This window comes from Crocuta crocuta, unplaced genomic scaffold (genome assembly GCF_008692635.1).
Source record: "Crocuta crocuta isolate KB4526 unplaced genomic scaffold, BGI_CrCroc_1.0 scaffold83, whole genome shotgun sequence".
NCBI classification, from domain to species: Eukaryota; Metazoa; Chordata; class Mammalia; order Carnivora; family Hyaenidae; genus Crocuta; species Crocuta crocuta.
In genome coordinates, this window is record NW_027529638.1 from 7,397,029 (window position 1) to 7,413,260 (window position 16,232).

The following is a 16,232-nucleotide window of genomic DNA, read 5'->3' on the forward strand; positions in this document are numbered from 1 at the left end:
CTCTCTCTTAAAATAAATAAATAAAATGGAAAGTAAACACTTAGATTACTTCATAGAAATCTGACAGTATTTTTGTACCTGTTCAAACTAATAATAGTAAATTCAAGCTTACATTTTTGTGCTTTTTTTTCATTTTTCTTTATCCTATTTCCATGATTTACAAAAACATTACATTAAAATTGTTTAAAAACAAAATAAAAACAAAGTCACATTCTGCCAGAGTATGAGAAGCACTGGCTTTAGATCTCATACTCTTGAGCCATGCTACCCATACTGGAATCCTACTTCTGCTATTCACAGTTGCATAATTTCAGGCAAATTCAACATAACACCAAATAATGGGTAATGGTATCATTGGTAACACACTTCCTTATATTCTCCCTTCCTTCCTTCACTCTTTTTTTTTTTTTTTTTGAATTAGAAAAGACCGGTTGCGGCCTTAAGAGAAATGTAAATGCTACTATGGCAAAGATAACTGTAATTATCTCTACAAATTACTCAATATTTCAGTAAACTGAAGGCACTACATATATTAAACATGAAATAATGAGAATAAGCAAATAAGAAAAGGATGGTGTTTTACGACTTTTAAACTGGTAACACCCAGGGGCACCTGGGTGGCTCAGCCGGTTGAGTGTCCAACTTCAGCTCAGGACATGATCTCATGGTTCGTGGGTTCAAGCCCCGCGTGGGGCTCTGTGCAGAGAGCTAGCTCAGAGCCTGGAGCCTGTTTCAGATTCTGTGTCTCCCTCTCTCTCTGACCCTCCCCTGTTCATGCTGTCTCTCTCAGAAATAAATAAAACATAAAAAAAGAAATTAAAGTGGTTAACACCCATCCTCACACTTCATCCAAACTCTTGAGTTTTTACTTGATGGTAACATTTACAAAGCAGTTACTATCAAATAATGTGCTACATATTTTTATATACATTATTTCAATATTTATATTAACTCAGTCTATATATTTAATCTTCACAATACTGTGAAACTACTGTTCTCTCTGCTCTTAAAATTTAAGTGCTGGGAAGTTAATATGGCCTAAATGTATTCTACATTGAATCCAGGACTCTCAGAGTTCATGGATAGGAATACTGTATGTCCTGCTTTTACCTGTTTGTTGTTTCAGCGTATTAGAACCTTCATTCACTCTCAAAAGTGCCCAGAGTTGGAGGATAAATTATATATGGTTACCAAAATACCCTTTCCAGGCAGCATACCCCTACAGTATGTACTATGCTTTGTACCACAGCCGCAGGCTCAATACCTTCACTATCTTGCAAGCGCATGCCACTGCCAATAAAACTAGGGGAAAAAAGGCATAAAATGGTGCAACACACACTCCCAACACACACAAAATCCCACTATGAAAAAAGCAAGTAAATGCCAATGATTAATTACAGTGAGTTTATATTACTATGCAAGATGGCATACTGCCCATATGGTCAAATACTTCAGAAATACAGGCAAGTATAAATAAAATCTTCTCTTTATGAATACAAATAACTGGAAGGAGAAAATCACTTCCTACAAGTACAATATGTAAACAGAATGCAACAAGATACTTTTCTCACTCTTCTAGTCTCCAAACATTTGGTTCCCAGGTCTCTTCCAAATAATATATTTCCCCCAGCACCCTCCCATAAGTAAATTAGTATAAGTAATTAAGTAATACACAAGAACAAGTGGTTTTACCACTCTCTCAAGGAATACTTCATATGCTTTGTAAAGTACATAAACTTGGGGTAAACACTGAAAAGTATCACAAGTAATTAAATCGATTGTTTTGGTTGTTAAAATGATACCAGCTAATCTAGCATCACTCATCACAAAAATGGAGGCTGTGGATTTTGCAGATCCTCTTCCTTGTGGTAATAAAGGATCAAAATAGTGACTGTGTTCTAAAATAAAAAGTTCAAGTAGAAAAACAACATATGCAGATTCAGCAAAATACAAACCTTTTAAGTTTAAAGCACTGCTCAAATAGAGAAAATTTTCCATGTAAAGGACTGTGAGATGGGACCCTATATACCAATTCCAATTCAAAAGATATTATTCCAATATTCTTTTCGGCTGATGATAAAATGACACCTACACAACACAAAATACTGGAAGCAGAGGTACAGGGGGAAGAGCTGTAATAGTTTGTACAAATTGTGTTGCAGCTAAAAGTGCTGCAAAATTGAATAGGTGTTCCATCTACTTAAGTAACAATAACCTAATTACCTCACTAAAATTAATGACTAGCTATACTTAACCACATTTTACTAATATTATTTTAAAAAATCCCTACAGGCCACATTTGAATTTCTGATCTTCTGGAATACAATTTCAAAACTCGGATGAATGTATCTTTAACTCTTCACTAGAAAGAGTTGTAGGTACCCTGTTTCATTTAAGATAACCTGCCACCCAAATGATTCTGCACATCTTATGTTGCTTAGGACAAGATCTTAAATTCCAAAAGGAAAGCATGATAACAGAGACATAAGAAATAAACATGTGTGATCCAGAATGACAACAGGCTAATGATAAAATTTAAATGTCAGTGCTATTTAACCAAATGCTACCAGAGACTCATATTTTAAAATAACTAAGGAAATTTACAGAAGTTAAACATTACACAAAATTAAAAAGTACTTCAAATAACATTAAAATTATGTTAGGACAAGCATTTTCACTGCACAAAATTATTACACTGGTTCCAGTAGAGAAATAATTTATATTTCAACTATTCTTTAATGCTTTAAAATTACAATCTGAAAGACATTTTAAAGAATTTAACTGGGGCACCTGGGTGGCTTAGTCGGTTAAGCGTCCGACTTTCGCTTAGGTCATGACCTCGCAGTTCGTGGGTTCGAGCCCCGTGTCGGGCTCTGTGCTGACTGCCAGCTCAGAGCCTGGAGCCTGTTTCAGTCTGTGACTCCCTCTCTCTCTGACCCTCCCCTGCTCACACTGTCTCTCTCTCTCTCTCCTAGAAATAAATTAAAAAAAAAAAAAAAAAAAGAATTTAACTGCTGCTTCTCTTTAAGTCTATTGTTTTTAAAACTATAACTAAGATGTAATAACACTGACAGAATGTTAGTTTAAAATTCAATCTTGGGGCACCTTGGTGGCTCATCGGTTAAGCGCACGATTCTCGGTTTCGGTTCAGGTCATGATCTCATGATTCCTGGGTTCAAGCTTCACGTTTGGCTCCGCACTGACAGCATGAAGCCTGCTTGGGATTTCCTCTCTCTCTCAAAATAAATAAATAAACCTTGGGGAACCTGGGTGGCTCAGTCGACTAAGCATCTGACTTTGGCTCAGGTCATGATCTCATGGTTCAGGAGTTTGAGCCTCACATCGGGCTCTCTGCTATCAGCACAGAGCCTGCTTGGAACCTCTATTCCCCCACCCCTTAAAAATAAACATTTAAAAAACAACAATAAATAAACTTAAAATAAATCTTTCCATGGCACAGTTAAGCAACTGAATTCTTTCAGTTAAGCAACTGAATTCTTTCTAAATTCTACATGTTTGTTTTTTTTTAAATTTTTTTAAATGTTTTATTTCTGAGAAAGAGAGAGACAGCATGAGCAGGGGAGGGTCAGAGAGAGAGGGAGATACAGAATCTGAAACAGGCTCCAGCACAGAGAATGACACGGGGCTGGAACCCAGGAACCTGAGCCGAAGTTGGACGCTCAACCGACTGAGCCACCCAGGCGCCCCTCTACATGTTTTTTAAAAGNACCAATGTGGGGCTCAAACTCAAAATCTTGAGATCAAGATGCACATGTTCTACCAACTGAGCCAGCCAGGTACCCCAAACTATTAATTTTAATAAGAAAACTAGTCCCTTCATGCTTCAAATATTTAAACATAAAAAAAATATAAAACTGTTAATGTCCTGATACTTTCTTTGAAGAAATCTCTTAGAGGTATAATTAAAGAATCTAGCTCTTTTTATATTTGAAAGCTTGATAGTTCATTAACGTAAGCTCAGTAAATGTACTCTGTAACGTACTCTGTAAACCTGGGGACATTTGAAAACTGTGACTTTCCCTGGTTTTCTAATTTTTTTAAAGAAATATAAGTTGATTTCTTCTGGAAGATAATATAAATCAAAAGATACAACCATAAGGTAACAGATACATTCTGGTGTTCATGATATTGGCACTAAAAGGGATGCTTAGGAAATTATTTTAAAATGTTAATGTAAATGTAGGAAAAAGTAGACTACAAAACTGTATAAATAAGAAGCACTTTACTTTTTTGGTGGAGAGGACACACTTTTTAATTTAAGAAGTCCTAAATAAACTATGGCACAAAGAGAAATGGCTATTAAGCTGTGAAAAGACATGGAGGAACCATAAATGTATATTACTATGTGAAAGAAGCCAATTTGAAAAAATACGATTCCAACTATAGGACATTATGGAAAAGGCACAAAAACTATGGAGGGAGTAAAAAGGTTAGTAGTTGCCAGCCAGGGATTAGGAGGGAGGGTTGAATAAGCAGAGAACAGAGGATTTTAGTCAGTGAAACTAATTCTGTGTGATACTATAATGATAAATGCATGTCATTATGTATTTTTCTAAACCCAACGATTGTATAACACCAAGAGTGAAGCTGAAGTAAACTAAAGACTTGAGGGGACAATGATGTGTCAATGCAGGTTCATCTGGTATAACCAATGTGCTACTCTGGTGTGGGATGTTGACTGTGGGGGAGGTTATGCATATGGAAGCAGGAGATATACCAGAACTCTCTGTACCTTCTTCTCAATTATGTGGTAAACCTAAAAACTGCTCTAAAAAATACTCTATTTAAATGGAAAAGAAAAAAGCTCCTGGGTGGCTCAGTCGGTTGAGTGTCCAACTTCACCTCAGGTCATGATCTTGCAGTTTGTGGGTTCAATCCCCGCACTGGGGTTGCTGCTGTCTGTGCGGGGCCCACTTGGAATCCTCTGGCCACCAGACTCTGCCCCTCCCATGTATACATTCTCTCAAAAGTAAATAAACAGTTTTTTAAAAAAGGATGAAAAGAAAGAGGTACAAAGAGATGTAGTGAGAAAATAGAATCCTCAAACAAGTAAACCAAAATAATACCAAAGAAAACCTAAGTTGTTGTAATTACAGATGACTTTTATTCCACCACCCTCCTCAACCCCAGCACAGATCTAAATGTTCCAAATTTACTACAACAAAATATATACTTGAGTCTAATTCTGGACTGCTCAGTCTATTTCAGTGATCTGTCACTATTCAGTGATCTGTCTATAGGACTTGAATTTTGTTCCCTCTCAAAATCCCACTAAAATGATGACAGATATTTTTCTAAGTCCACAACTATGGGAAGTGCAAGGAAAAAAAAGAAAAGAGCTGGAACACAAAGTGGATAAGTGTATACAGCTAAATCCTTAAAGTCTCAAAGCTGGAAGCACCTTTAGAACTAGGAGTGAAGTAGGAAGATAAGGTAAATTAAAGAGAATTTGGTGAAAGCTATTTGAAATATAACTAGATCCCTCAATTCTCTCCCTCTACCGCACTAGGACTGCTGCCATGAGTTCAAAAAAAAAAGAAAATTAAGCAACTTGGAGGAAGCAGATAGAGAAAAGAAAATGCCTTTAAAAATATGTACCTATTGGGGCGCTTGGGTGGCTCAGTTGGTTATGCATCCAACTTTGGCTCAGGTCATGATCTTACGGTTTGTGGGTTCAGGCCCCACATCAGGCTCTGTGCTGACAGCTAGATCAGAGCCTGGGGCCTGCTTCAGATTCTGGGTCTCACTCTCTCTCTGACCCTTCCCTGTTCGCACTGTCTCTCTCTCTCAGAAATAAATAAAAACCATTAAAAGAAAATTCTTTTTAATAAAAATATGTACCTATTATACCTTCAAAAGGTTAAAATGTTGCATCACAATTACAGGAAGCTATAAAAGTGAACATTCAGAAGACCACAGAGAACACCTAGACATTAAAATTATGATACAGGTTGGAAAATAAAACTTCCCAGAAAATAGAGAGAGAGAAAATGAAAGCAGAATTTAAACTAAAAAAAACTCAGAGAACCAGGCTAGATGCGCCAATATCTGAATAAGTGTTTCAAAGAGAAACTGGGGAGAGGAGAATCACAAATAAATGTGAAGTGATGGATAGGAATTGCCACATTAAAAAAGTACAATGCATACCTAGCACAATGAATAAAAACACCCATACTAATAAAGCATGTCACTGTGAAATGGGGACAAGAAAAAATTCTGGGGGGAAGTAGAGGAACTGGGGAAGTGGTCACACACACACACCCCCCCCACACACACACACGAAAAAAAAAAAAAGTAGACATCAGAGTACTTTCTGACCACAGCCACAACAGATGATGACCTGGAATGACTTTAAAACTCTAAGAAAAGAATTCTACATACACGCAGTTGAACTACAGATATGATATTGCTTAACATGTAAGGTCTCAAAAATCTTTAACTCTCATGTATCTTTTCTCAAAAAAATTACTGGAGATGTGATCTACCAAAATGAAACAAGATACCAAATAAGACAACCAGGAACATAGCAAATAGAGAGGCACACCAAAAAAGTCAGATGAGAGGAATCATGCATAATGGCAGGTGTGCACCAGATATAGTGAGCAACATCCAGATTGGAGCAATGTGATTCAGATGACATTCTTCATTTGATGACTATGATGATAAAGATGCTTATTATTCTACCCATAAAAAAACAACAAACAAAACTAATTGCTGTGGTGTGTCTGGCCCAGACTTTTATCTAAACTTACTTAACTCACCTTAACCATGTGTTAACAAAGCTCTCTTTCTCTCCTTTGTGCCCAAATTTCACACCAGGAGTTCAGCTTTAATCTACTTTTAAAACATACAGAGAATCTCACAAACCACTCTCCTAAATAAGGGTTCTTTGCCTGGCCCACTGGTTTCTGCAAGAGAGGCTTTCATAGAGATTGCAGGAAGCTGAAACCATCATAAGGACATGATGATGTCTCAGGTGGTTAGTACATAGGTCTTCAGTTTATTACTCTAAAACATATACACAGGTGTATCTTTTGTTTTCTAGAAATAAACTGTTCACAAAGTAGAAAGGGGGGGAAGCTCTAAAAAAAATAATTATAGCCCAATGACAGTCACAAGCTGTTTTATCCAGTAGCAGTGAGGTTTTTAAAAAATTTTTTAATGTTTATTTATTTTTGAGAGAGCTGTCAGCACAGAGCCCAACACAAACTAAACCCACAAACCGTTGAGATCATGACCTGAGAAGTCGGTCACTCAACTGATTGAGCCATCCAGGTGCCCTAACCAATAGAGTTTTTAAAATTTCAATTTATTGCCAGAACTATACTACCTCATGTATGGAAACTCACTGTGGACTGTTGGAAATGTTGCAAAGTGTTGGAAACAATTCAAATGTTGATCAATAAAGTAGTAACTATGCTTAAGACCAAACTATGCAGTACACACCATCAGAAAAAAAAAGTGAAAGCTTTACGTGCTAATATGCAACACTCTGATAAAGTGAAAAACATAATGTACCAAAATAGCATATATAATTGACTACCATTATTTTTTAAAATATATATATATTATATACACATATATATATTTGTGGATATATATATCCAAAACAGCAAAATAGCATATATAATTGACTACCATTATTTTTTAAAATATATATATCTTATTATATACACATATATATATTTGTGGATATATATATATATATCCACAAATCTCTATAGAAAGTCAGGAATAAATAAACATTTAAAAAATAAAATTCACTTCCTTGGTTGAATTAGTCACATTTCAAGCACTCAATAGGCATGTGGTGCTACTGGCTACATACTGAAAAGGACAAATATAGAATTTCCACCGTCACAGAAAGTTCTCTTGGACAGCCCTTACCTTAAAGAATCCTCAAAAAATAAAACTGGTCAACAGTGTGGATGCTTTGGAAAGGGGAAGTAGGTGGCTAGAGAATATAGGCAGAAGATAGGTTTTCCACAATAAAAAAGAAAGGACTAAGCCTGTGCCAGGCATCATCCTTAATGTTTCATTTTAACTCAATCTTACTGTAATTCAATATAATCAGTTTCCTCCATAATTCTACATATTTTCCTTAATACATTTATTTTTTTTAATTTTTCCTTAATGTATATAAAAACATTATTCTGGGGCACCTGGGTGGCTCAGTCAGTTAAGCATCTGACTTCAGCTCAGGTCATTATCACCTGGTTTGTGAGTTTGAGACCTGTGCTGGGCTCTGTGCTGACAGCTCAGAGCCTCGAGCCTGCTTCTAATTCTCTCTCCCTCTCTCTCTGCCCCTCCCCCACTCACATATTTTCTCTCTGTCTCAAAAATAGACATTAAAAAAAAAACTTTTTTTAGGGGCACCTGGATGACTCAGTCGGTTAAGCGTCCGACTTTGGCTCAGGTCATGATCTGACGGTTCGTGGGTTCGAGCCCTGCATCAGGCTCTGTGCTGACAGCTAGCTCAGAGCCTGGAGCCTCCTTCGGATTCTGTATCTCCCTCTCTCTCTGACCCTCCCCTGCTCACGCTGTCTCTCTCTCAGAGATAAAGAAAACATTTAACAAAAAATAAAAAATAAAATATTAAATTTTCTTTCCTTAGTTAATACTTGGAAGTTACCGGACTTTGTGGCTACTTAGGAGGACCATGTAAAACCCCGTAAAAATTCTTCATAGTAACACTAACATTAATTCACATAAATATAAAAATCTTACTGAGTGCCACTAAATTAAGCAGAGTACAGAAAGATTATACTTAAATTTCTGTACAGCACTTTATAGTAACATGTTTAAAACAGATAGAACATGCAAATAGATCTTTTAGCTCCATAATTATTGTAGGGACATCTGGGTGGCTCGGTCGATGCAGTGCCCATCCATCCCACTCCCACTCCCAGATTTTGGCTCAGGTCCTGATCTCAGGGTTGTGAGATAAAGCCCTCAATCGGCTCCACAACAAGTATGGAGCCTGGTTGAGATTCTCTCTCTCTTCCTTTCTCTCCACACCTCCCCTGCTTGTGGTTGAGCTCTCTTTAAAATAAATTAAAATAGGGGCGCCTGGGTGGCTCAGTCGGTTAAGCATCGGACTTCAGCTTGGGTCATGATCTCATAGTCCATGAGTTTGAGCCCCACCGCAGGGCTCTACGCTGACAGCTCAGAGCCTGAAGCTTGCTTCGGATTCTCAGTCTCTCTTTGCCCCTCCCCCAACTCATGCTCTGTCTGTCTCTCAAAAATGAATAAATGTTAAAAAAAAGTTTAATGAAAGTAAAGTCTTTAGCAATTACTGCAAGGCCATGAGTTTCAGAGAAATCTTATGGTCTTATTTCCATCCTCAAAGAATTTAGCTTTTAAAATTAGCAACATATATTCAAAGTTTTTCAAAACACTGCTTATCTCTCGGCCAGTCCTTTCACCAAAATTGTATACAAAAGTAAAGAGCAAATTCCATATTCACAAATTGTTAAAAACGTACTAATACTGTTTTCACTACCAAAACATTTTAAATGGCAAATCATTTGAATTGACAAGGTCCAGTAATCAAATGAAAAGGGGGAGGAGGGAAATGTCCATTTGCTTTCTTTAGAAATCTATCCAAGGTATTCCAGACCAGTTACTAAAATATAACCTTATGTATAACTACTTGTTTAGTCCTTGAATTCAGATACCACAGTGCTATTTTCTTATGATTCTGTACTTCAGTCATCAGTTATCAAACACTCCAGAACAGAGCCTAAAATGTCCACACGTTTTCTTTTACATCTGCAGCATAGTATCTAGTAAGTTCATCAAATTAATTTTCCCAGGTCACATAAGGAAAACACAGCATGGAAAGACAGTGTCACGGTTAAGAACACATACTCTGGAATCTGGCTGCTTTAGTTTGAACTCCACCCCACCATTTATTAGCTGTGTGATTTTCAGCAAGTTAGTCACACTAAGTTACCTAATCTCTCTGTGCCTTGGTTTCCTCATCTGAATTAAGAATACCTACCTCATACGGCTGCTGTAAGATTAAATGAATATATGCAAAGCACATAGTGTGATGCCTGACACACATTAGTGCTATATGTTAGCTATTATTAAGAAATAAAAACCTGCCTACATTAAAAATCACTCTTAAAAATAGGTTGCGTTTATAGGTCATTTTTATTGTCAGTTGCTCAGCACTCTAAATCCATATCCCTGGAAATTCAATGCTGGTTACATCTGTCAGCATTCAATAAGTCAGAAACTTACTGAACAATGTAACTAAATTACAGCTTCTCATTGTTTCTATGGAATAATGTATCAAAAGTTCCAACTGGGAAAAAACCGTATTTTCCCAACACATTCCCACATACCTGAAAGTGATCCTTTCTTTTTTCTCCAAACACAAATAGGAACTTTTGAAGGAACACTAGTGATTTTTATGACAGGGATAGGAGTGAGAAGAGTATCTGAGGTTTGTAGATCATAAGCTTTCCATTTCTTGCTAATGGCCAAGGGTTGATAATTGCTATGTGAATTTCTTAGCAAAGAGAGGAAAAGGTGAGTATGTATGTATGCATGAATACACCTGCATGCAACACATTCATGGAGTATTAACTTTATCCAGTTCTTCATAACTGACAAGTTGTCATCTCTGAATACTGTATTTGAAAATCAAAATCACTGTAAGATATCTTCTAATTCCCATTTTATCAACTAGACTTAGAAATTTCAGTCAAGGTCACTCATATTAAAATCAGACTATAACCCATGCTTATTTTCATTTCTCCAGAAAGTCTCTATTACAAAGATGGAAAAACTCACAGGTAACAGAAAAACTAGGAAATTTCCAGCAGTCGCAGAGACTGAAAAGTAGAAATTGCCATTGCTAGCATAACCACCTCACAAGGTCCTTGTTGCATCCAGGTACTTTTACATTTTTAACCTTAAACAATATATTTTTTAAATTTTGCCTAGACTCTGCTGTCTAAATTGGATTAGGCTTACCTAATTTGTTTAACATTGTATTCTCTGCAACTTCTGTGTATAAACTATGTCTGCCTTCTAAACTGGATTTCTCTAAGTCATATAATTATGCACAGTTATTCATTCAAACTATAAAATAAAGTGAAATTTGAAATATAAAACACCAGAACCAAATTTATTTGGTTTATGAATGACCTCTGATACATGTACTAGGTTTTTTCACTTAGGCAAAAATACGTATACGGGACACCTGGGTGGCTCAGTTAGTTAAGCAACCAACTTTGGCTCAGAGGTCATGATCTCACAATTCATGAGCTCAAGCCCCACATCAGGCTCTGCACTGAGGGTCCAGGACCTGCTTCTGTCTCTTCTCTGTCCCTCCCTCACACATGATCACACACTCTCTCAAAAATAAATATTTTTAAAAAGTATATTAATTTGCAAGGTCTGCTTGTCCCAATCAAGTCTCTGATTAACCAAAAACACTAAATTATATCCAACATATTAGTCAATACATGTGTGAGCCTTATTTACTTTAAACAAACTCTTTGTAGTACAAAACATGTTTCTGAAGGATAAAAATGGAAGTACTGGATTAGCTGTCCAAGTTAATTCCACTTATAAAATTAATGTGGTTCTAAAAATCCAAGAGATGAAATGTAAAAAACATGTAAAATTATATGCCCTTTTAACTAAAACAAAAACAAAACAAAAAACCTCTTATCTTAAAAAGAACTACAAGTCAAAAAATAGCCCAAAATTAAGAATGAAAATAAAGCTACAAAGAAACATAACCCACTGTAAGCAAGATGGCCTGGGGAAACTGCTTGCCATCTTCATGACTAATATTGAGTCTAATTTTGACCTAGCCACAATTCCAGTGCCAGAAGATAGTACGAATGCTTTGGAATGTTGATCCCAATGTTCAAAATTTTGCCATATTACCTGTAAAGAGGTAAAATGCTTCCATTAATTTGCCCCATCAAGCTTCTCAACAAATTTGATATTTGTAAGCCACATCTTAATGTAACAGATGTCTTAGACACACCTGATTAAAATCAAATATCAAACTGAAAATGACTATTTTATGTTAATTTCCATAGATAAAAATTCCCCAAAGCCTATGAAAGGTGGGACAAGCAGGAAAAGCCCATGATTCTTTAAGTGCTTATGATTATGCCCAACTGAAAAGCAATAAGGAACTCACTGGCTAAAGCAGCAATGAACAAAAACGGTTTCTGGAAGCTTCAGCAGGAATACCTCAATTTTAATCAATACTAATAGGCTGCTTTTAAAAAAAATTCCACCATTTAAAATTGTCAAAGAATTCTAAAAGACAAACCTGTGAAAAGGGTGCATTAGAAGTACTAAAAATTTGGGGTGCCTAGGTAGCTCAGTTGGTCAAGCGACTGACTTCAACTAAGGTCATGATTTCACGATTTGTGGGTTCAAGCTCCACATCGGGCTCTGTGCTGACGGCTGAGAGCCTGGAGCCTGCTTCAGATTATGTGCCTCCCTCTTTCTGCCCCTCCTCCATTCGTGCTTTCTTAAAAATAAACATTAAAAAAATTTTTTTAATAAAAAATAAGTACTAAAACTTCGCCATTCTTACTAAAAATGAATACTTCAGTCTACTTTACAAACATCCTCAAACTACTACTGTCTTTCTCCACTTTTTTACACACTTCAGGTTTTTAGGTTCCCTACTCCCCAAATTTAAATGCAGTATCCAAATTTCCCTGGGTCAGCACCAGAATGAATAGTATACCATTATCATTGACTGCATCACTGGGAATTAGGTTCCTTAAGAGTTTACACTGAACAAGGTATAAAATCACATTTTACATAACTCTGTATTCTAAAGAACATTTGGTATAACCTCCTAAGCATAACAGAGGCTATAAATATTTACTGACTCAAAATAGTCCTTCAACACTTTGTAGTTCTGTTCTGTGCTCTTGAAACAAAACTACGTAGCTCTGCAAAATCCAAAAGACCGAAATATTACTGGTAAACTTCACAGAATACATTATTTTACAGCTTAGAGATGTTAACCTTGTTCCTGTTATCAGCTGTAATGCTTTTTAATGCCGGTTACAGTGGGTAGGAAAGCAGATCCAGTTTTAAAAAGTGAACATGGAAACTTGTTAAAAGGGAATATTTTCATATTCATCCTATATCTTTATCTGTAACATGAATGGTCCAAAGTGAGTTAACTGTATCAGGAAATTAAGAGACAGTTTTGCAGCCAACCTAATTTTCAGAAACATAAATGAAAACTGGTACCAATAAAAAACAAATTAGCAAACAGAAGAATTGCCTTAAATTCTGGCAACAAGCTACAGATAGTTTACACCAATGTAATGAAAAATAAGTCTTTTTGTATTCTATAAGCCTTTCCATGGCTAATTTTGAGCTAGCTATAAAAGTCTCTAAATAGTCAAAGCAAACTGGTTAAGTCATCAAAAGTCACAAACTTCCATGAAAGATACAAAAAAAAAAAAGTAATAATAATAATAACCCTGGCAACAAGGTGTAGAACTGGTTCCAGGGTGTCAAAGGTCTTCTACTTAAAATACTCCGTATTAAGCCTCTAAAACAATTTCACTTAGATGTGAAATGTGACATTCCTAAAACAGCAGCCCAAGTCTTTTAAGTTTCAGTGACCCAGTGCCGGCAAACCCAAACTATGACAAAGATATCCTCTTTTGGGCGGTAACTACCAAATTACTGGGATCGGCTTGCTTCAACTAAGTTTAAGATGGTGCCTAAACTGAAAAGAAAGCCGGTAGGGACGAGTAAAGAAAAAAAAAAGTATGAAAAACCAATGTTTAGAGTTAAGTGTCTATTTCCAATAAACTGTGCCTTAGAAATCTTTCAGGCGATAAAGTCTCGGAAGAGCAGACGGATCAAGAGCCAACCGCATTCTCGGAGACGTGCGCACTGCGCGAAAAGGATGAATGAATGGAGACAGGCGCGTGTGAAATGCAGCAGGTCCCGCCGGCAACTAGACCAGCAGCAGCGATCAGTAGGCCTCGCTCCTCCCCTTCCCTCCTCCATGACAGCCCAGTATCAAGCATGGAGGGGAGAGGACAATGTGATCCCCGTTTCTCACCACCAACACCCTTCTTCCTACTCTGGGAGCTTTACCGCGCTACACGAGGTTTCCCTCCCCGCCCCAAACCTTTCTCGCCTCCCCTGCCGCCAACCCCGGCAACTCTTGAGCGCGTTGGAGTAACATGCGCTTGCCCCTCTCGGCTCCCCACGACGAGGTCGAAGCTTCTCCGCGCGTGCGGCGGCNCCGGCTCCCTGGCCCACCGGTCTACAGGAAACCCGCGTGCGTCTCGGACGCACCCGAACCCCCAGGCTGGAGCTCGGGAGGGAAAGAGGGAGAGTGATTCTACCCCGGGGCTCCCTCCTCCATCTCATTCCAGGCCGGCTCGCCGCCCACCCTCCCTGCAGCTCCCAGCGCCCGCTCGGGGCCAGTCCTGCACCCTTCTATCGCCAAGACACAAACCTCACACACCTAGCCCAGGGCCCCGATCCCCCTCCACCCTTAGAGACCACCTCGCGGCTTCACAGGAGGCGCCGTGCCGCCCCTCCCCCACCCCTCTCCCCCGGCTCTTGGGCCCCCACCGGAACGTGTGCGCTACACGCCGCCGCGGCCAGCCGCCGGGGCGTCCCCAGTTGCCCGCGGAGAGGTCAGACCCAAGAAGAGGGGGAGGGGGCAGCAAGAGGTAGCGTGCGCGCCGGGAACGCAGTCCCGCGGGGTCCCCCAGTCCGAAGGGGGACGGAGCGCGGGGACCGGTGGGGGTGGGGGCCAAAGGCAATACTCACCGGTTCCACAGTCGCCATCTTAGATCGATCTGATCGCACAACCGCTCCTGAAGGGAGGGGTGAGAGGAAAAAAATGAGATTCAAACCGGATTGGCCGGCTACTGTTCACGTGACGGACGTGTCCGTTTGGCCCTGGCGGCGCCTGCGCAAGACTGCGGCTGCGTGGGTAACAAGAGGCTTCTGGGAAGTGGAGTCTCTCGCTCACTCTCTGGCTCCCTCTCTTTTTTTTTTTTTAAGGGTAAAGAATTTTAAAGAAAAAGGGGGGGGGCTTGTCACGTGGTTGGTGGGCAGGGTGCACGGTTCTCGGCGGCGGACCCTAGCGTGCTGGAGGTTGGTGTTCAGTCCTGTGCTCTTCCGCCTGGATAGCTGCTATAGCGCCTACTGCCAGACATGCCTGCCGTGCCCTTTGTTGCCCTGTCGTCCCATCTTCCCCGGAAAGTTGGGAACTGCAGGCTCAGCACGCACAGCGAGGCTTCATTTGTTTAGTCGAGGTCCTAGGACGAGTCGTCTGTTTATTTAAATTTTGTTTGACTTCCCACCATTTTCTTTCGCTTTGCAGAAAGAGGCGGCGATGGCGAGTCCTTGTTTAAAGCAATCCACCCTCCCCCGTCCCCCGGCTCCGCTAACGCTGGTGGTCACTCATTGCCATCACTGCGAAAGGGGGTGGCAGAACCGCCCACAGTACCCACTTGCCACAGGTTGGGGGAGGGGGAGGGCACCCGACAGCTTTTCCTGTCCCAAGTCCTGAGATAAGACCTCAGGGCTCAATCTTGAGTACAAGGAAAAATTATTTGAAAGTTCTGTGTTCTCGGTTCCACTTCAGCGTGAACGGAAACAGCCTAAGTCCAGGCGCCAGCCAGGGAAGCCACTCCGGCCCCCGCTGACTAAGCCCTGGACTGACCGTCAGAAGTTAGGTCGGTCAACTATGACTCTTGACGTTGACTCATTCTCCTTAGGCAAGTGATTCAGTGCCTCAGCTTTTTCATTTATGAACCACAGATGATAATACACTTACCTCACAAGGGTGTGCTGTGGTAATGATTGTAACCAGCTTTGAAAACGCATCCGACTCTGTAAGTGCTTAATAATAAGCAACCTCGTGCTTCTCCCCTGATGTTTTTTAAAACAATGTTTAAAATTTTTCTTTTGTTTACTTCGTCACATTGTCATGTACGCCAATGATATCTTAAAGTTTCAAGTCAACTTTTTTCTTTCTTACTGAAGCTACCTACGACAGAGGCTTTAATGTTCGGAAAAATATCGTTATATTCACAACAATCATTGGCAATTAGAAGGTTATCCCCACACTGGCATCCTACATTTCTTTTTCCTCTAAGACGCTATGTTGTTATTTCTTAAGACAGTGTTATTCTGCACAGGCTTGTTAATAAAATAAAAAGATAAATCTA

General features: G+C 39.1%; 1 protein-coding gene across 3 annotated transcripts in view; it reads right to left on the reverse strand.

Moving 5' to 3' along the window:
* Positions 1–15,863, reverse strand: part of EIF4E (eukaryotic translation initiation factor 4E) — a 40,132-nt gene extending 24,269 nt beyond the window's left edge. Inside the window, exons 1-2 of one of the 3 annotated variants that reach the window (XM_077762343.1) lie at positions 15,839–15,863; positions 14,824–14,870 (exon numbers count right to left, since the gene is read on the reverse strand). In XM_077762343.1, the coding sequence (XP_077618469.1) occupies positions 14,824–14,841 (18 nt within the window). In that variant the 5' untranslated portion in view covers positions 14,842–14,870; positions 15,839–15,863. Of the gene's footprint in view, positions 1–14,170; positions 14,253–14,823; positions 15,726–15,838 lie in introns of those variants that run through there. The other 2 variants (XM_077762342.1, XM_077762341.1) reach the window with 2 other exon arrangements.
* Positions 15,864–16,232: the final 369 nt, after the last annotated feature.